This window comes from Rhea pennata, chromosome 32 (genome assembly GCF_028389875.1).
Source record: "Rhea pennata isolate bPtePen1 chromosome 32, bPtePen1.pri, whole genome shotgun sequence".
NCBI lineage: Eukaryota > Metazoa > Chordata > Aves > Rheiformes > Rheidae > Rhea > Rhea pennata.
In genome coordinates, this window is record NC_084694.1 from 1,099,971 (window position 1) to 1,120,507 (window position 20,537).

General features: G+C 69.6%; 2 protein-coding genes across 2 annotated transcripts; both read left to right on the forward strand.

The window, feature by feature from the left end:
- The first annotated feature begins 392 nt into the window (after positions 1-392).
- Positions 393-15,609, forward strand: SYMPK (symplekin scaffold protein). The gene is given in 28 exon segments (XM_062598256.1): positions 393-633; positions 1,207-1,343; positions 3,612-3,677; positions 4,346-4,399; positions 4,534-4,607; positions 4,905-5,031; positions 5,140-5,389; positions 5,467-5,637; positions 7,436-7,675; positions 8,262-8,416; positions 8,579-8,729; positions 8,874-9,087; positions 9,171-9,321; positions 9,428-9,663; positions 9,958-10,039; positions 10,127-10,240; positions 10,365-10,512; positions 10,725-10,885; positions 11,180-11,288; positions 11,363-11,463; positions 11,592-11,682; positions 12,130-12,231; positions 12,376-12,563; positions 13,323-13,409; positions 13,411-13,489; positions 14,407-14,507; positions 14,953-15,193; positions 15,311-15,609. Coding segments are annotated over 27 exon segments (3,828 nt in total). The 5' UTR covers positions 393-633; positions 1,207-1,235; the 3' UTR covers positions 15,538-15,609.
- A 1,288-nt stretch (positions 15,610-16,897) lies between these two features.
- DMWD (DM1 locus, WD repeat containing) lies at positions 16,898-20,473 on the forward strand. The gene is given in 7 exon segments (XM_062598288.1): positions 16,898-17,067; positions 17,902-18,086; positions 18,716-18,890; positions 18,892-19,539; positions 19,542-19,841; positions 19,843-20,007; positions 20,334-20,473. Coding segments are annotated over 7 exon segments (1,668 nt in total). The 5' UTR covers positions 16,898-16,920; the 3' UTR covers positions 20,382-20,473.
- Positions 20,474-20,537: the final 64 nt, after the last annotated feature.

Below are 20,537 nucleotides of genomic sequence, written 5' to 3' on the forward strand. Positions count from 1 at the left end.
GTGGGGTATGTGGGCAGGAGGCTCTATAGGGCCCTGGGCAGTGTGTGGGGGCTGGAGGCCCTATAGAGACGTTGGGGTCTATAGGATTGAGGGTATGTGAGGGAGGCGTCCCTTTAAGGTCTTGGGCAGTGTTTAGAGCAGAGGATGTGTAGGGATAGGATATATGTGGGGAGTGGACTCTATAGGGGCCTGAGGGACTGGAATAGGGAGGTGAATGTCCTATAAGGGGCTGGAGGAGCTATAAGGTGTCTATAGGGATGGGGGCATATGGGCAAGAGGCTCTATAGGGCCCTGGGCAGTCTGTGGGGCTGGGAAGGTTTGTAGGGAAAGGGGCCATGTGGGAGATAGGGCTCTGTAGGGTCAGAGGAAGTACAGTGGGGTGAACTGCGGGGAGGCAGGAAACTCTATAGGGGCAGGAGTCCGTGGGGAAGAGGCTCTATAGGGTCCTGAGCAGTATGTGAGGGTGGGAGGCCCCTCATGGCCAGAGGCTGCGTGGGAAATGGGCTCTATAGAGGGGTGGAGAACCCGTAAGGCTCTATAGACACTATAGAGGCATGGTGCTCTATAGGGTCTTGGGCTGCGTGTGCGGGCAGGAGGCTCTGCAGGAACTGAGGTTGTGTTGAAATATATAGGGTGAGTGTTGGGGGCGGGGGATACACGGTGGCAGGGCACTCTATAGGGGCCAGGATAGGTGTGAAGAGGTGCTGCGAAGGGGCCTGAATTGGCAGGAATATGGGGGAGGCATGTAAGGGCATCCTGGGACTCTATAGGGGCCAGCGAAAGTGAGAGCAGATGCTGTGTGGGGTCCTGGATTGGCAGGAATATGGGGGAAGCATATAAGGGCAACCTGGGACTCTATAGGGGCCAGCAAAAGTGAGAGCAGATGCTGCGTAGGGGCCTAGATTGGCAGGAATATGGGGGAGACGTATAGGGCATCCGGGGGCCATGTAGGGGCTTTGAGTGCTCAGGCTATACGAGGGGGCCCTATAGTGTAAGAGGGGGGCAGGATTAAGCCTGGGGCGCTGCCGGAGAGCGTATAGGTGACGGGAGGTATAGAGGGACGCTGGCAGAGCCGGGAGGGTTCAGCAAGGAGGCCGGGGCGCCGGTGTGGGGAAGGCAAAAGGGGGTCGTATGTGGGTCCGGGGGGGCGGTATGGATGGCGGGGGGGGGGGGGGTGTCAGCGCTGACGCCCCGCTCGCCCGGCAGCGAGGGGGCGAGCGGGGCGCGGCGGCGCCATGGCGGGCTCGAGCGCCGACGGCCCCAACGCCCGCATGAGCGTGGCCTCGCAGTTCTTCGCCGAGGAGGAGTGCGGCGGCATCGACAGCATGAGCACCTCGGAGCGGGTGCGTGCGGGGCCCGGGGGGCGCCGCGGCGGCGGCCGCGCCGGCACCCGGCTCGGGCACCCGGCTCGGGTGCCGCGCGGGCACCCGTCTCGGGCGCCGTGCTGGGACCCGGCTCGGGGGCCGTGCGGGCACCCGGCTCGGGGGCCGCGCGGGCACCCGGCTCGGGCGCCGCGCCGGCACCCGGCTCAGGGGCCGCGGGGGCACCCAGCTCGGGCGCCACGTGGGCACCCGCCTCGGGCGCCGCGCCGGGACCTGGCTCAGGGGCCGCATGGGGACCTGGTTCGGGGCCGCAACGTCCTCGCGGGGATCGGGGCCCTGGTGTCCTCGCGGGGACCCGCCTCGGGACCCCGGTGTCCTTGTGGGAATCGGGGCCCCGACATCCTCGCAGGGACCCGCCTCGGGGCCCGGCGTCCTCGTGGGGGTCGGGGCCCTGGTGTCCTCGCGGGGACCCGCCTCGGGACCCCGGTGTCCTTGTGGGAATCGGGGCCCCGACATCCTCGCAGGGACCCGCCTCGGGGCCCGGCGTCCTCGTGGGGGTCGGGGCCCGGGTGTCCTCGCGGGGACCCACCTCGGGACCCCGGTGTCCTTGTGGGAATCGGGGCCCCGACATCCTCGCAGGGACCCGCCTCGGGACCCCGGCGTCCTCGTGGGGGTCGGGGCCCCAGCGTCCTCGTGGGGACCTGCCTCGGGCCCCGGCGTCCTTGTGGGGATCGGGGCCCCGGTGTCCTCGCGGGGACCCGCCTCGGGGCCCCAGTGTCCTCCTCACGGGGACCCGCCTCGGGACCCCGGTGTCCTTGTGGGAATTGGGGCCCCGGCGTCCTCGCAGGGACCCGCCTCGGGGCCCTGGCGTCCTCGTGGGGATCGGGGCCCCGGCGTCCTTGCGGGGACCCGCCTCGGGGCCCCGGCGTCCTTGCGGGGACCCACCTCGGGCCCCGGCGTCCTTGTGGGGATCGGGGCCCCGGCGTCCTCGCGGGGACCCGCCTCGGGGCCGTGGCGTCCCCGTGGGGGCCGCGGGGCCCTCGTGCGGATCAGGATTGGGTCGGGACCGCGGCGTCCTCGGGGGGGATCCAGCCTGGGGCTGTGTCGTCCTCACAGGGAGCTGGCCTAGGGCCGTGGTGTCCCCCGGAGGTTTGGCGTTGGAGCCACCGTGTCCCCGCAGGGATTGGCCTCGGGGCCACCGTGTCCCCACAGGGATTGGCCTCGGGGCCACCGTGTCCCCCCGGGGATCCGGCCTGGGGCCACCGTGTCCCCACAGGGATTGGCCTCGGGGCCACCGTGTCCCCACAGGGATTGGCCTCAGGGCCACCGTGTCCCCCCGGGGATCTGGCCTGGGGCCACCGTGTCCCCGCAGGGATCGGCCTCAGGGCCACCGTGTCCCCACAGGGATCCGGCCTGGGGCCACCGTGTCCCCCCGGGGATCTGGCCTGGGGCCACCGTGTCCCCGCAGGGATCTGGCCTGGGGCCACCGTGTCCCCCCGGGGATCTGGCCTGGGGCCATCGTGTCCCCGCAGGGATCCAGCCTGGGGCCACCGTGTCCCCGCAGGGATCGGCCTCAGGGCCACCGTGTCCCCGCAGGGATCCAGCCTGGGGCCACCGTGTCCCCGCAGGGATCGGCCTCAGGGCCACCGTGTCCCCGCAGGGATCCAGCCTGGGGCCACCGTGTCCCCGCAGGGATCGGCCTCAGGGCCACCGTGTCCCCGCAGGGATCCGGCCTGGGGCCACCGTGTCCCCGCGGGGATCAGCCTCAGGGCCACCGTGTCCCCGCAGGGATCCGGCCTGGGGCCACCGTGTCCCCGCGGGGATCCGGCCTGGGGCCACCGTGTCCCCACGGGGATCCGGCCTGGGGCCACCGTGTCCCCGCGGGGATCAGCCTCAGGGCCACCGTGTCCCCGCAGGGATCCGGCCTGGGGCCGCTTTGCCCTCGCGAGGGTTTGGCCACGTCGTCCTCGCGGGACGGAGAGTGGGGGCGTCCCCAGGTGGGGAGTGACATGCGGCCGCAGTGGCCTGGAGCGGGGGCAGCACGGGACGCTCCGGCCGCGGAGCCGGAGTTGGCCCTGACTAACGAGTTTGCCCGGCCTCGGCCCAGTGCCCGGGGCACGTCCGGTGAGCCGAGCCAGGGCTGTCCCCGTCCCCGTCGCCGTCCCCGTTCTCCCATGGTTCCCCCGGCGGCAGGATTGGGGTCGGGGATTGGGGGGACGGAAGCAGCGCCCTGTGGGGTGACGCGCCTCGGCTCCGGGCTCACGGATCTCCCCTCTCCTCTTTGGGCAGGTTGTGGATCTCCTGAACCAAGCTGCCTTGATCAGCAACGACTCCAAAATCAACATCCTCAAGCAGGTGAGCAGGCTGGGGGAGACTTGGGTGCTCAGCACCCGCTTTAAGGGCAGGCGTTGCCCCGTCTGGCCTAGGGGGACGCTGGCAAGAGGAGATTTGGGTGCTCTGAACCCTCTTGAAGGCCAAATATTTCTCCATCCTGGCTAGGGGATGCGGGCAGGAAGCAACCTGAGTGCCCAGCACCTGGTTTGGAGCCAGATGTTGCCCCGTCCAGACTGGGAGACAGACACAGGAGGCTATTTGGGTGCTTAGCACCCACTTTGGGGCCAGGTGCTGCCCCATGCAGGCTGGGGAACACAAAGCAGGAGGAAATTTGGGTGCTCAGCACCCGCTTTAAGGCCAAACGTCGCCCCGTGGCCCAGGGGAGACAGGCGAGAGGAGATTTGGGTGTCCAGCACCTCCTGCGGCGCTGTACGTTGGCCTGTCCTGCCTGGAGAACACAGGCAGGAGGAAATGTGGGTGCTCAGCACCCACTTTCCAGCCAAACATTGCCCCCCGGGGGGAGGCCTGCTCCCTTCTCCCCTCTCTCCGGGCCTTTCAGCGCCACGCTGGTGGGGTTTGATCCTTGCTGCGGGGCTGGGGGACGTGGAGGGAGCGAAGGGGGAAGGTGTCTGTCCCCAAGGCCACCGTGGCCTGTCCCCACCTCGCAGCGCTGCTTTGTCCCTCCCCAGGTGCAGGAGCTGATCATCAACAAGGACCCCACGCTGCTGGACAACTTTTTGGACGTGAGCGCTGCCGGCTTTGAGCGGGAAGCTCCAACCTGAAGGGTGCCCGGTGCGGGGGCACCCACGGGAGACGGGGTTGGCAGGGTCTGCCGGCTGGCCCTGAGCACCCTCCCCCCAAATCCCTCCCTCCCCAGGAGATCATCGCTTTCCAGGCTGACAAGTCCATTGAGGTGCGGAAATTCGTGGTGGGCTTCATCGAGGAGGCCTGGTAAGGACGTAGCAGCGGCGTGAGGTGTTGGGGGGGGGAGGGTGCAGTGACCCACCCCCCCCCCAAATCCCGCTCGTGGAGGGGGTTTGCTCCCCGCGGGTGCCTGGGTGCGGGGGCCCAGAGGGGCGAGTTTACAGGCTGGGTTTGCACCACGAGGAGAGGAGCGGGATGGGGGACGTGGCAGTGGTGGCCTTGCGCGGTCCCTTTCCCCTCCCGTCACGACCGTACAGCCACGCCCCTCGTTTGCTGCCTCGGTTTCCCCGTTGCCCCCGTCCCACCTTGTGTCCCCCCCGCCAGCAAGCGGGACATCGAGCTGCTCCTGAAGCTCATCGCCAACCTGAACATGCTGCTGAAGGACGAGAACGTGAACGTGGTGAAGAAAGCCATCCTCACCATGACCCAGCTCTACAAGGTGGCCTTGCAGGTGAGCCCCCCACCCCCAGCAGCCCCCCGGCAGGCTGCCGAAGGTGGGGGAGGACCTCCCCCGGGGGCGAAGCATTGACCCTCCCCCCACCCCACGCCGCCCCCGCAGTGGATGGTGAAGTCCAAGGTGATCAGCGAGCTGCAGGAGGCCTGCTGGGAGATGGTGTCGGCCATGGCCAGCGACATCATCCTCCTCCTCGACTCGGACAACGACGGCATCCGCACGCACGCCATCAAGTTCGTCGAGGGGCTCATCATCACCCTGTCGCCCCGCATGCCCGACTCGGACGTGCCCAAACGCCACGAGAACGACATCAGCCTCGAGCGTATCCCCAAGGACCACCCGTACATCAAGTACAGTGAGTTCCGGGCACGACGACGCGGTGGGGAGTTTCCTCGCCGCGGCGCCCGCTGAGAGTCCCCCTGGTCCCCGCAGACGTGCTGTGGGAGGAGGGCAAGGCCGCCCTGGAGCAGCTCCTCAAGTTCATGGTGCACCCGGCCATCTCCAGCATCAACCTCACGGCGGCCCTGGGCTCCCTGGCCACCATCGCCCGCCAGCGGCCCATGTTCATGGCGGAGGTTATCCAGGCCTACGAGACCCTGCACGGTAACCAGGGCTTCCCCCCAGCACCCTGCACCCGCTGGGTGCCACCCTCAGCACCCCCTGTACCCCACCCTGTCTGCGTTAATGAACTGCAGGTCCTTGGTCCTCTTTAGCCTCATTTGTGTGGCCTTTTCTGGCCCCCAGGGTGTCCTGGGGTCCCCACAGTGCTCCCGGGTCCGCGTCTTGCATCTCTCCGGAGTGTTGCCACACTTGCTAACAGCCAGGCCAAGGGCCCAGGCGTCCTGGGTCCCTGTGTCCCCACCCCACCTCCCATCTGGACTGAGGATCCAGGTGTCCTGGGTCCCCGTGTCCCCATCCCACCTCCCATCCGGACTGAGGATCCAGGTGTCCTGGGTCCCTGTGTCCTCATCCCACCTCCCATCCAGACTGAGGATCCAGGCGTCCTGGGTCCCTGTGTCCCCATCCCACCTCCCATCCAGACTGAGGATCCAGGTGTCCTGGGTCCCTGTGTCCCCATCCCACCTCCCATCCAGACTGAGGATCCAGGTGTCCTGGGTCCCTGTGTCCCCATCCCACCTCCCATCCGGACTGAGGATCCAGGTGTCCTGGGTCCCTGTGTCCTCATCCCACCTCCCATCCGGACTGAGGATCCAGGTGTCCTGGGTCTCCGTGCCCCATCCCACCTCCCATCCGGACTGAGGATCCAGGTGTCCTGGGTCCCTGTGTCCCCATCCCACCTCCCATCCAGACTGAGGATCCAGGTGTCCTGGGTCCCTGTGTCCCCATCCCACCTCCCATCCGGACTGAGGATCCAGGTGTCCTGGGTCCCTGTGTCCCCATCCCACCTCCCATCCGGACTGAGGATCCAGGTGTCCTGGGTCCCTGTGTCCCCATCCCACCTCCCATCCAGACTGAGGATCCAGGTGTCCTGGGTCCCTGTGTCCCCATCCCACCTCCCATCCGGACTGAGGATCCAGGTGTCCTGGGTCCCTGTGTCCTCATCCCACCTCCCATCCGGACTGAGGATCCAGGTGTCCTGGGTCCCTGTGTCCTCATCCCACCTCCCATCTGGACTGAGGATCCAGGTGTCCTGGGTCCCTGTGTCCCCATCCCACCTCCCATCCGGACTGAGGATCCAGGTGTCCTGGGTCCCCGTGTCCCCACCCCACCTCCCATCTGGACTGAGGATCCAGGTGTCCTGGGTCTCCGTGCCCCATCCCACCTCCCATCCGGACTGAGGATCCAGGTGTCCTGGGTCCCTGTGTCCCCATCCCACCTCCCATCCAGACTGAGGATCCAGGTGTCCTGGGTCCCTGTGTCCCCATCCCACCTCCCATCCGGACTGAGGATCCAGGTGTCCTGGGTCTCCATGTCCCCGTCCCACCTCCCATCCGGACTGAGGATCCAGGTGTCCTGGGTCCCTGTGTCCTCATCCCACCTCCCATCCGGACTGAGGATCCAGGTGTCCTGGGTCTCCAGGTCCACCACTCACCTCCCATCCAGACAGAGGATCCACATGTCCTGGGTCCCCATGTCCCCGTCCCACCTCCCATCTGGACTGAGGATCCAGGTGTCCTGGGTCTCCATGTCCCCCCACCTCCCATCTGGACTGAGGATCCAGGTGTCCTGGGTCTCCCTGTCCCCATCCCACCTCCCATCCGGACTGAGGACCCAGTGCCTTGGCCACCTCCAGCAGCAGGGTGGAGGACCCAGGCGTCCCGATGCCTCTGTGATCACCTCCCATCCACACCCCGGGGTGCCCTGGGCTGCCTTCCCACCCCCCCCACCCAGGGCCGCGGACCCAGGCGTCCGGGCTCTCACGCCATTCGCCCCTCCGCAGCGAACCTGCCGCCCACCCTGGCCAAGTCGCAGGTGAGCAGCGTGCGCAAGAACCTCAAGCTGCACCTGCTGAGCGTCCTGCGGCACCCGTCCTCGGGCGACTTCCAGCCCCAGATCACCACCCTCCTGGTGGACCTGGGCACCCAGCAGGCCGAGATCGCCCGCAGCATGCCCAACCCCCGCGACGTCCGCAAGCGGCCCCGCGACGAGCCCGACGCCGCCCTCAAGAAGATGAAGATCGGTGAGCTGGGGCGGCGCGGGGCTGCCGCCTCCCTGGTGGCGTTCCGGGAGCCGCTGGCCCCCGTAGGGTGGAAGGGCTCCTCTCTGGTGGCCTCCTAATTCCCCCTTGGGGACACTGGGGACAGGGGGTGGCAGAACAGGCTCTCCTGGGGTCCCTCCCGTGCCCTCCTAGGGACTGAGAGATGGGTGGTGGCAGAGCAGCTCCTCACAGGGTCGTTCCCGTGCCCTCTTGAGGCCACTGGGGACAAGGAGTGGCAGAACTGTCATTGCTGGAGTCCTCCTGGGGCCACTGGAGAGGGTGTTGGCAGAATGGTTCCTCCTGGGACATCCTGTGTCCTCCCAGTGTCCTCTGGGGGACAGCAAGGACAGGGGGTGGCGGAACAACTCCTGGGGTCCTCCCAGCACCACCGCAGGGCTTCCCGATCCCTCCTGGGGACACTGGGAATGGATGGTGACAAAACAGCCCCCTGGGCCATCCCAGTCCCTCTCAGGGGTCCCCCCCGCCCCTCCAGGGACACTGTGGCTGGGTGGTGGCCCCCAGCCCAGGCCTGGAGCTGGGCTGGAGCCTCACCTGGGGCTCGCTGCAGAGCCACCCTTGGGCGAGGACGATGAGGACAAGGACCTGGAGCAGGTAGCGGTGCCGGCACCCAAAACATCTGGCCAGGGCAGCACCCAGTCGGACACGGACATCACAGCCGAGTTCCTGCAGCCCCTGCTGACGCCCGAAAACGTCGCCAACCTGGTGAGCAGAACCAGAGGGAGATGCTTGTCCCTCATGGAGGGGGGGTTGCGCTGGCAGGTGACTCGGGGGCACATTTGACCCCCAGCGTGGCTGTCCCTGTGCAAGGGACAGCCCGTAGGCCCAACGTGGTGTGTTCTCCCCCCCCCACCACCACCACCCCAGGTGCTCATCAGCATGGTGTACCTGCCCGAGACCATGCCCGCCTCCTTCCAAGCCACCTACACCCCCGTGGAGTCCGCCGGCACCGAGGCGCAGATCAAACACCTCTCCCGGCTCATGGCCACGCAGATGACGGCGGCGGGGCTCGGCCCGGGTGCGTTCGGAAGCTCCCGACGGGGGGATCTCCCTGCCGCCCCCGAGCCCCGCCGCTGGCGGTTTTGGGGCGATCCTGCCCGCTTCGCGGCCGCGCGGCATTGAATGAGCTCCCGCTTGTGTCCCCCCTTTCCCCCCCAACTAGGCGTGGAGCAAACGAAACACCTCAAGGAAGAGCCGAAGGAGGAGAAAATGGCCAAGCCGGAGAGCGTGGTGATCAAACGGCGCCTCTCGGCCCTGTCCCAAGGCCAGGCCATCTCCGTGCTGGGTGCCCAGGGCTCTGCCGCCAACCTGCTGGAGGAGGAAGCCCCGCAGACCAAGCGGCGCCCCGAACCCATCATCCCCGCCACGCAGCCCAGGTGAGCGCCGTGGCGGCGAACCCGCGGGCCGAACGGAGCGAGGGAAGGAGCTCGCGCCCGGCTCTTTTTTTTTCCCGTTCCAGGCTGGCCGGCGCTGGCGGGCGCAAGAAGGTTTTCCGCCTGGGCGACGTGATCAAACCGCTGAGCGACATGCAGATGGAGAAGCTGAAGCTGGGCGCCGTCAAGCGCATCCTGCGCTCCGAGCGGGCCGTGGCCTGCAGCGGGGCCGCCCAGGTGAGCGCCCCGACGCTGCGCCGCCGGGCCTGGCGAGAGGGCCCACGGCCCCCCCCCCCCCCCCCAAGTTGGCCCGGCGCTCACGGCTGCCGCCCGTGCCCCGCAGGCCCGCGTGAAGATCCTGGCCTCCCTGGTGACGCAGTTCGAGGTGCCCCTGAAGAGCGAGGTGTTGGCCTTCGTCCTCGACGACATCCGCGGCCGCCTGGACCTGGCTTTTGCCTGGCTCTTCCAGGAGTACAACGCTTACCTGAGCCGCTATCCCTCCGGCAGCCTCGACCACTACGACGAGTGCCTCATCGGCCTCCTCTCCGGCCTGCAGGAGAAACCGGATCAAAAGGACGGGTAGGGAGGGCGTCGCGGAGCCGCCGGCGGCTTCCCGCGCGCTCGCTGTCCCCGGGAGGAAGGGCACCGTCGCCCGCGTGGGAGCAGCCGGGGCTCTTCAGCCGCGCTCGTGGCTACTAACGTCCTCCAAACGGTGCCCCCAAACGGCCTTTCCGCCGCGATAGAGACCGTCCGTGGCCGGCAGCTCGGGGTGGGGTGGGGGAGCTGCACGAAAACTCTCGTGTCCCTCCCTGGGGACGGCCGCGGCTCGGGGGTGACGCGGCGGGGCGGGGGGGGGGGGCCGTTTGTCGGCAGGATTTTCACCAAAGTGGTGCTGGAGGCGCCGCTGATCACCGAGAGCGCCCTCGAAGTCATCCGGAAATACTGCGAGGACGAGGTGGGTCCCCGGGGAGGGCACGTGGGTTCCTCCCGGGGGCGGGGGGACACGGGTGCCCTGTCCTTGCTCACGGGCGTCCCCTCGCAGAGCCGCACCTACCTCGGCATGTCCACGCTGCGTGACCTGATCTTCAAGAGACCCTCCAGGCAGTTCCAGTACCTGCACGTCCTCCTCGACCTCAGCTCCCACGAGAAGGACAAGGTGAAGGGCGCCGAGGCCGGGCGCCAGCGCCTCGGGGCGCGTCCCCGTCCCCGTCCCCGAGGCGGCCGAGGGCGGGCGTCCCCTCGCTCGGGCGTCTGGTGACGCCGCGGCCGCCTCCTCGCAGGTTCGCCAGCAGGCCTTGCTCTTCATCAAGCGCATGTACGAGAAGGACCAGCTGAGGGAGTACGTGGAGAAATTCGCCCTCAACTACCTGCAGCTCCTGGTGCACCCTAATCCTCCGTCGGTGCTCTTCGGGGCGGACAAGGACACGGGTGCGGGCGCTTTGGGCACCGGGGAAAGAGGTGGCCCTCGTCTCGAGCAGCTCTTTGGGTTCTTCTCGTGGCCGGCGGCTCCGTGCTGGCAACGACTTGCGTTGGGGGCGCCGGCAGCGCAGCTCCGTCTTCCCTCGGGATCGACGCGGGGATCACGGGGGTCGCTGAGCTCCTCTGCCGCGTCCCCGGCCCTGAGCTTTGCCGTCCCGCAGAGGTGGCCGCTCCCTGGACGGAGGAGACCATCAAGCAGTGCCTGTACCTCTACCTGGCCCTGCTGCCGCACAACCACAAGCTCATCCACGAGTTGGCGTCCGTGTACACCGAGGCCATTGCCGACATCAAGCGCACCGTCCTGCGGGTCATCGAGCAGCCGGTGAGACCTGCTGCCCGTGAGTTGGGGACCGGGAAAGGGACACCGGAGCTGTAGGAGCTCAGGGTGTTGCGTTTAGCCTGCAGTGTGGGGCTTACGGAGAGCTTGGCCCATGGTGAGGGGCTTGACCTGGGCGTGGTGGTGGGAGAAGGGGCTCTGGAGGTCTCCTTGCGCTCTGCTGAGGAGCTTGGCCTGGTCACAGCAGTGGGAGAAGAGGCTCTGGTGGCCTCCTCCACGCTCTGGTGGCCTCCTCCACGCTCTGGTGGCCTCCTCACGCCACCTCGGGCGCCTTCCCAGATCCGTGGCATGGGCATGAACTCCCCGGAGCTCCTGCTGCTGGTGGAGAACTGTCCCAAGGGAGCCGAGACGCTGGTGACGCGCTGCCTCCACAGCCTCACGGATAAAGGTATCTCCCAAGCTCTGTACGGCTCCGAGCACGCGCGTGAGCCCGGGTCTGACGGGCCACCGTCTTCCTCGCAGTGCCCCCCTCGCCGGAGCTGGTGAAACGCGTCCGCGATCTCTATCACAAGAGGCTGCCGGACGTGCGGTTCCTCATCCCCGTCCTCAACGGGCTGGAGAAGGTAGGAGCGGGTCAAGGCGGGTCCCTTTGAGCACCTGAGATAGGGCTGCTTGAGGCTGCCGTGCCTCAGTTTCCCCCTCCTGGGGTCTGGCCTGGCGTTGGCTGAGGGCTTTTCTTCCTCTGCTGCAGAAAGAGGTGATCCAGGCTCTGCCCAAGCTCATCAAGCTGAACCCCATCGTGGTGAAGGAGGTTTTCAACCGCCTGCTGGGCACACAGCATGGTAGGGACGTGGGGCCTCCCTGGGGACAGTCCCCAGGGCTGCTGTGGGGACGTGGGGCCTCCCTGGGGACAGTCGCAGGGCCTTCTCTGGGGTCATGGGACAGGAGACCTCTCTGGGGATGGTTCTGGTTCCTGCTGTTGGGGACTCAGGAACTTCCTGGGGACAACCCTGTTGCTCGCTAGGGAGACACAGGGCACAATCTCCCTGGGGGTGGCCCTAGTGCCCACTGTGGGGACGTAGGACATGGGACCTCCCTGGGGACGGTCCTGGTGCCTGCTGTGGGGACACAGGGCCTCCCTGGGGACAATTTTGGTGCCCAAAGCGATGAAGACCCCACACCTGCTGGCAAGGGCAACGGGATGGGTACACACCACAAACGGGCGAGGAGCAGGGACTGTCCCCCCCCTCCCAGCGGTGTCACCTCCCCCCCCGTGTCCCCTCCCGCAGGCGAGGGCACCTCGGCCGTGTCCCCGCTAAACCCCGGCGAGCTGCTCATCGCCCTGCACAACATCGACTCCTCCAAGTGCGACATGAAGTCCATCATCAAAGGTGAGCGGCGGTGCTGAACCCTCCGCGCGTTCAGCCCTGTCCCGTCCCCCCCCCCCCGCCAACCACCACCTCCGCGGTGACGCCGTGTCCCCCTGGTGACACCTTTGCCCCCCTCTTCCCTCTCCCCCCCCCCCCCCCCCACAGCCACCAACCTCTGCTTCGCCGAGAGGAACGTCTACACCTCGGAGGTGCTGGCGGTGGTGATGCAGCAGCTGATGGAGCAGAGCCCGCTGCCCATGCTGCTCATGCGCACCGTCATCCAGTCGCTCACCATGTACCCCCGCCTCGGCGGCTTCGTCATGAACATCCTCTCCCGCCTCATCATGAAGCAGGTGGGAGCGGCCGGCTGGCTGTCCGTCCGGCTGGCTGTCTGTCCATCCGGCCGCCTGTCCTGGCCTTGGTGTTTCCAAGTGTCCCTTCCTGGGCTTGATGTGGTCATCGGTGACAGCACTGGTGACTCTAGGTGGCCCCTTCCCAGGCTTGACGCGTCTGTCTGAGTCCCGGTATCTCTGGCTTTCCTGAGCTCCATGTGGCTGTCTGTCTGTCCATCCCCGGAGCCCTGTGTCTCTGGGTGTCCCATCCTAGGCTTGGTGTGTCCATCTGTCCCAGCCCTGGTGTCTCCTGGTGTCCCATCCTGGGCTTGGTGTGTGTGTCCCAGCCCCGGTGGCTCTGGGTGGCCCTTCCCGGGCGTGGCACGGCCGTCTGTCCATCTGTCCGTCCGTCCCAGCATCTCCGGGTCGCCTGCGTCCGTCTGTCCTGGTGTCTCTCCGCGTCCCTTCGCGGGTTTGGCGTGTCCATCCAACGTGACACCTCTGGGCGTCCTTCCTGGACTCAGCGCCTCTGTCCCGGCCTCAGCATCTCTAGGTGTCCCTTACAAGGGCTCGGCACGTCCATCTGTCCCTCGGGGTGTCCCTCGGTCCATCCGCGTGTCCCTCGGTCCATCTGGCTGTCCCTCCCCCGGCTCAGCGTGTCCCTCGGTCCACCCGGCTGTCCCTCCCCCGGCTCAGCGCGTCCATCTGTCCACCCCGGCGTCCCATCACGGGGACGTCCGCCCACCCGTCCGTCCGTCCGTCCGTCCGTCCGTCCCGCAGGTGTGGAAGTACCCCAAGGTGTGGGAAGGCTTCATCAAGTGCTGCCAGCGGACGAAGCCGCAGTCGTTCCAGGTGGTGCTGCAGCTGCCCCCCGCCCCAGCTCGCCGCCGTCTTCGAGAAGTGCCCGGAGCTGCGCGAGCCGCTGCTGGCCCACGTCCGCTCCTTCACCCCCGCACCAGGTGGGCGCCGCCGCCCGCCTCCCAGCATGCCCTGCGGGGGGCGGGGGGCGCCTCCCAGCATGCCCTGCGGGGGCGGGGGCGCCTCCCAGCATGCCCTGCGGGGGGCGGGGGCGCCTCCCAGCATGCCCTGCGGGGGGCGGGGGGCGCCTCCCAGCATGCCCTGCGGGGGGCGGGAGCGCCTCCCAGCATGCCCTGCGGCTGGCGGGAGCGCTCCCAGCATGCCCTGCGGGGGGCGGGGGGCGCCTCCCAGCATGCCCTGCGGGGGGCGGGAGCGCCTCCCAGCATGCTTTGGGGTTGGTGTGAGCGGCTCCCAGCATGCCCCGGGAGCACTGGGGTTGGCAGGAGCGGCTCCCAGCATGCCCTGGGAGCACTGGGGTTGGCCGTGAGTGGCTCCCAGCATGCCCTGGTGTTGGTGTGAGCGGCTCCCAGCGTGCCCTGGGAGCACTGGGGTTGGCGTGAGCGGCTCCCAGCATGCCCTGGGGTTGGGTCGTGAGCGGCTCCGAGCATGCCCTGGGAGCACTGGTGTTGGCGTGAGCGGCTCCCAGCATGCCCTGGGAGCACTGGGGTTGGCTGTGAGCGGCTCCCAGCATGCCCTGGGGTTGGCAGGAGCGGCTCCCACCATGCCCTGGGAGCACTGGGGTTGGCGTGAGTGGCTCCCAGCATGCCCTGGGGTTGGCGTGAGTGGCTCCCAGCATGCCCTGGTGTTGGTGTGTGAGCGGCTCCCAGCGTGCCCTGGGAGCACTGGGGTTGGCTTGTGAGCGGCTCCCAGCATGCCCTGGGAGCACTGGTGTTGGCAGTGAGCGGCTCCCAGCATGCCCTGGTGTTGGCTGTGAGTGGCTCCCAGCATGCCCTGGGGTTGGCGTGAGCGGCTCCCAGCCTGCCCCGGGGCGCCCTGCTCACCCTGCCCCCCCCCCAGCAAGCCCACGTGCCGCTCTCCACCATGGCCATCCTGGAGGCCAGCGCCAAGCAGGAGCCCGAGGCCAAGGAGCCGCAGCCCCCCGAGGAGGTGAGCGGGGGGGGGGGCGCCGCGGGGGGCACCGCGCAGCCCCCCCCACCCCCACCCCACAGGGGGTTGGGGTGACGGCCAAGCCGAGGCGGGGGGGAGCCTGGAGGGGCCCTGAGCACCCTAATACCAATCCCAGGGTGTTGGAGTTTGGGGGGGGGGGTCTGGGGTCCCCTGAGCACCCCAAAACTCTTCCTGGGGGGCCCAATCTGAGATGGGGGGGGGCTGGAGGAGGGCGCTGAGCACCCCAATATCTACGTCAAGGGTGTCGGAACCAAGCTGGGGGGCTCTTGAGCCCCCCGCTGCCCATCCTGGGGGTGTCAGAGCCGAGATAGGGGTCTGGGGCACCCGAGAACGGAGGTGTGGGGGGGTTACGGAGCACCCCCATCCCCCACCCTGGGGTTTTGGGGTGCCAGCGGTTCACGCACCCCATTTCCCCCCTTCCCAGGACAAGGGTGCCAAGCGCCCGGGCGAGGAGGAGGCGGCGGCGGCGGCGGCCGCCCCCGGGGGGGGGTCAGCGCCGGGGCGCCCGCCCCCCCCAGCCGAGGAGCCCCCCGACTTCCGCGACGAGGGCCCCGACCTCGAGCCCCCCCCCATCTTCATCAGCGTGCAGGAGGATGAGGAGAGCTCCGGGGGCGACGGCTCCCTGCTCGACGCCGGCCTCGACCCCCCCCCCGGCACCCACCAAGGTACGGACCCCCCCCCCCACCCAGTAGCACCCAGTAAGGTGCGGGGCGTTACCCCCACCCCCGCCAACACACCCATCCTTGGTGCCTCTAATCCTCCCCCCCCCAAATTTTCTCCAGGAGCCCCCCAAGGGCGCGGAGGTGCCGCAAGCGGGGGACCCCCCCGGAGGAGGCGGCGGCCAGCAGCAGCCCCCCCGCGGAGCCCGCCCCCCCCGGCACCCAGCCCCCCGACCTCCCGGCCCCCGAGGCGCCCCAGGGGGGGCCCGAGGTGCCCGAGGGGCCGGCGGAGGGCTGAGCTGGGGGTGGGGGGTGGGGGGGAAGGGGGGAGGGTGCTGGGGGGAGGGTGACTCTCCCCTCCCCCCCCCCACCGGCTCCCCCACCCTGGGGGGGGCTTTTTCTAAATAAAGGGGGTGAGAACAGCTCCTCGGCGCCTCGTCTCATTTTGGGGTGGGGGGCCACCCTTGACCCCCCCCCCCAAGCACCACCTTCATTGACAACCCCACTGTGGGGGGGTCTGGGGCACCCCATGTACCCTTTCTGCCCCCCCCCCCCCAGTACCCCAGGTGCCCTAATGGCACCCTATGCCCCCCCCCCGCCGTGCACCCTACTACCCCTCGATGGCACCCCGGCAGCCCCTCCCCAGCACCCGCTCGGTACCCCTCTTTTGCCCCCCCATGCCCCCCTGCAGCACCCATCAGCCCCTCAGGGTCCCCTCCATTGCACCCACAGGCCCCCCGTTGCCCTCTGTGTCCCCCAAAGCACCCATAGGCCCCCTTGGGGCCCCCCCCAAAAGCAGTCCCATAGCCACTCTATGGCACCTACAGGCCCTTCATTGCCCCCCAGGCCTCCCTGTGGCACCCACTGCCCCCCCAGCACCCATAGGCCCTCTGGGGCGCCCCATCGTCCCCCTGTGGCACCCACTGCCCCCCCCAGCACCCGTAGGCCCTCTGGGGCCCCCCCATCGTCCCCCTGTGGCACCCACTGCCCCCCCAGCACCCATAGGCCCTCTGGGGCCCCCCATCGTCCCCCTGTGGCACCCACTGCCCCCCAGCACCCATGGGCCCCCCGGGCCCCCTCCATGGCCCCCATCGCACCCTTACGCCCCCCCCCCCCCCGTGGCGCCCTGGCGTCTCCTTGCAACTTGCCCTGGCCCCGCCCCCCAGCCGGGCCCCGCCCCCAGCCAGTTTGCTCTGGCCCCGCCCCCAGCCAGGCCCCGCCCCCAGCCAGTTTGCTCTGGCCCCGCCCCCAACCAGGCCCCACCCCTCGGGAGGGGGGCGTGGCCTCGCCTGTTCCCCCACCCACCGGCCGGCGGGGCGGGGCTTGGGAGGGGAGGTGGCCGGGGGCGGGGCCCGCGCGCGCGTGACTCAGCGGGTTGCTAGGGAGGCGGTTGCTAAGGGCGGGGTTCGCTTCCGGCCGGCGCGGGCGACCGCCTTCCGGCGGGAAGATGGCGGCGGCGGCGGCGGGCCCCGGGGCGGCGGCGGACGGGCCCGCGGCGCTCCCGGCGCAGCCGCACGAGCTCAAGAGCCAGTTCCGGACTCGCGAGGGCTCGTACCGGCTCCTGGCGCCGCCGGGTCCCGAGCCGCGGGCCCGCGCCGCCGCCGCCGCCGCCCCGGGGCCTTCCCCGCCCGCCGCCGCGCCGCCCGCCGGCCCCACCGCCGCTGTCGCCGCCGCTGCCGCCGCCGCGCCGGGCCCCGCCGCCGCCCGCCGCGTTGCCACCCGTGCGGCTCTCCATGGTGCGGCTCGCGCTGCCCCCCGCCGCCGCCGCCGCCGCCGAGGAGCCCGGCGAGGCGGCCGAGCGGAGCCGCGTCTGCTTCAACCTCGGCCGCGAGCTCTACTTCTACGGGGGCACCGGGCCCGGCGGGCGCGGGAGCCGGCGGGTAACGGCGGCACCGGGACCACCTCGGGGAGGGGGAGGTGGGGGGCGACGGGGGCACCGCGATCTCGCGGAGCTGCGGGTAACGGCGGCACCGGGCACGGGAGATAACGGGAGTCGTGGGGCTGGGGGGGGCGGGGAGGGACGTGAAACGAGGCTACCGGGGGCTGCTGGTGTGACAGGCCGGAGGTAACGGGACCACCGGGCCTGGCGGGAGCAGCAGCCGGTAACGAGGGAACCGGAGCCGGTAACGGGGGCATCGGGGCTGGTGGGTGCCGTAGCCAGCTGGGAATGAGGCCACTGGGGACGAATGAGGGCCGGTAACGGGGGCCACCAGGGCCGGTAACGGGCCACCGATAGCGGGTGACAAGGAGGACGGGACCAGGGATCCGGTGACGGACAAGGAACGGAGCGGAGGGGGGGCTGACGGGAGCCCCGAGACCATGGTGGGGGACGGGGGCACCGGTCGAGCTGGGGTTAACAGGGAGGGAGGGGGGAACCGGCAGGTGAGGGGAGACGGGGTGGGGGGGGGGGAACCCTAGAGAGATTTTGGGGTGGGAAGGGGAAAACGGGGCCGGGAACGCTGTGCGAGAGACGGGAAACCGGGAACGTCGAGGTGGATGCGAGCGAGCAGCGCCGGGGCCCGACCGGGTGGAGACGGATGATGGGGGGGCGGATTTGGGACCCCGGAACGGGTTCTCCCGTTTGCTACGGGGACGCCGGCGCGTCGCCGCTCTCCGCCGAAATCCGAAGGGCTTCTCAGAGGGGCTTTTCCTTCGGCGGGAAGCTTGCCGGGGCGGAGGGGGGGTGGGGGTGACGTTGCCCCCGCTCCCCGCAGTGCCTCGACCTCAACAAGCCCATCGACAAGCGCATCTACAAGGGGCACCCAGCCCACGTGCCACGACTTCAACCAGTTCACCGCCGCCTCCGACAGCATCGGCCCTGCTCGTGGGCTTCTCGGCCGGGCAGGTCCAGTACCTCGACCTCGTCAAGAAGGACACGAGCAAGCTCTTTAACGAGGAGGTGAGACCCCCCTCGCCCCCTCTGTCTGCCCCCCGCCGCGTTAACGGCCGAGCTGCCTGCTGAGGGGACCCCCCTACGCTGCCCCTTCTTTCCCTTCCGTCCCCCTTTCCGGGTGCGGAACGGCGTCGCGGAGCCGCGGGCCCCGAGTGTCGCTGGGCTTCCTCGGCTGCTGGTGTCGCCGCGGCCTTTTTCCGGCGCCGAGCGAAGCCGCGTTCTCCCTCGGGAGCGGATTTGCCTTCCCGTAACAGCAGGGCCGAAGAGCCGTCGAATATCCAAATTATTTCCCGAAGGGCAAGAGGGGGAATGGACGGACGGACACTGTCCGTGTTCGTGTGTGGCTTCGTTTTGAGCCACGCGGGGAGGCTCCGTGCTTGCGCTTGGCGGAGCCCCCGCGTCCCTCCGGAGCCCGGCGCCGCTCCGAGACGCCCCCTTGAAGCCTCGGGAGAGGGTTGTCCCGGGACTTGGCTTTACCCTCTCGGGGCTGGCGGGCAGCGACAGGCGCAATCGGGACACAGAGGGAGAAACCAAAAAAAGCCTCCGGAGAAGCCTCCGGCCACGATTCCCACCCGGTGCCGTGGGTTTCCCCCCCCCCCCCCCCCCCCGCCTCTCTCCCTCCCTCCCCGCTCCAGCGGCTCATCGACAAGACGAAAGTCACCTTCCTCAAGTGGGATCCCGGAGACGGAGAGCCTCTTCCTGGCCTCGCACGCCAGCGGCCACCTCTACCTGTACAACGTGGAGCACCCGTGCGGCTCGGCGCCGCCCCAGTACAGCCTGCTCAAGCAGGGCGAAGGCTTCAGCGTCTCTCGCCTGCAAGAGCAAGAGCGCCCGCAACCCGCTGGTGAAGTGGGCGGTGGGCGAGGGCGCCCTCAACGAATTCGCCTTCTCGCCCGACGGCCGCTACCTGGCCTGCGTCAGCCAGGACGGCTGCCTGCGCGTCTTCCACTTCGACTCCATGCTGCTGCAGGGCATGATGAAGAGCTATTTCGGGGGGTTGCTGTGCGTGTGCTGGAGCCCCGACGGGCGCTACGTGGTGACGGGCGGCGAGGACGACCTGGTGACCGTGTGGTCTTTCGCCGAGGGCCGCGTGGTGGCCCGCGGTCACGGCCACAAGTCGTGGGTCAACGCCGTGGCCTTCGACCCTTTCACGGGCGGCGTGGAGGACGAGGAGGCGGCGGCGGAGCTGAGCGGCAGCGACGACGATGCCGCCGAGGCGCCGCCGCCGCGCTTCGGCCGGGTGCGAGCCAGCAGCACCCTCTCCCGCCTCTCCAAGCACAGCACCCGCAGCAGCCCCTCCGTCACCTACCGCTTCGGCTCGGCCGGCCAGGACACCCAGTTCTGCCTGTGGGACCTCACCGAGGACGTGCTCTACCCGCACCCGCCCCTCTCCCGAGCCCGCACCCTCACCAACACCTTCGGCGCCGGCCTGCCCGCGCCCGGCGGCAAGCCCCGCGGCGGGCGGCGACGGCGGCGCGGGGCTGCCTGCGCTCGCTGTCGCGCTCCAACAGCCTGCCGCACCCCGCCGTGACGGGCGCCGCCAAGAGCCCCGCGGCGCCCGACGGCGCCGGCACCGCCGCCGGCACCGCCGCCGCCCCCTTCAGCATCGGCAAATTCGCCACGCTGACGCTGCAGGAGCGCCGGGAACGCGCCGGCGAGAAGGAGCACAAGCGCTACCACAGCTTGGGCAACATCAGCAAGAGCAGCGAGAAGCTCAACGCCGCCGCTCCCAAGGGCAAGCTGGATACGGCCAAGGTGCTGGGGCACCGCGCTGTGCCCCCGCATCCACGAGGTGCCACTGCTGGAGCCGCTGGTGTGCAAGAAGATCGCCCACGAGCGCCTCACCGTCCTCCTCTTCCTCGAGGACTGCATCATCACCGCCTGCCAGGAGGGGCTCATCTGCACCTGGGCCAGGCCGGGCAAAGGCGTGAGTAGAGCGGGTGTGGGGGGGGGGGCACGGTGGGGGGGGGGGGACAGAGTTTGGGGGTGGGGGGGGGGTGGACACGGCGCGCTCCCGCGCCGCGCCGGGAATTGGGCGTCCTCGGAGGGGCCGGCGGAGGCTCGCTGTGCCCGAGCCCCCCCCCTAACGCGCGGCCGGTGACGGCCCCACGCGGCAGGGGGGGCGTTTTGGGGTGCTCCCCCCACCCCCCCTCCGCAGGGGTGGTGGGTGGGTGTGTGTTTTGGGGGGGGGGGAGGGACACACACGCGGGGGCCGTCCCGCGCCCACCGCCCCGGCGCCTTCCCTTTTCGCAGAGCCTGGCCTCGCAGAACGGCGCCTCGCCCAGCGGCACCGTGGTATAACCGGCCCCGGGGACCGTCGACCCCACCCCTTCCTCCTCCTCCTCCTCCTCCTCCACGCCGGTGCCACCGCGGCGGGTGACTTTCGGGGGGGGGGTGGGGGGGGCAAACACATGAGGTTCCCCCCCCTCCCCCCAAAAAAACCCCCTTCGCCCTCTC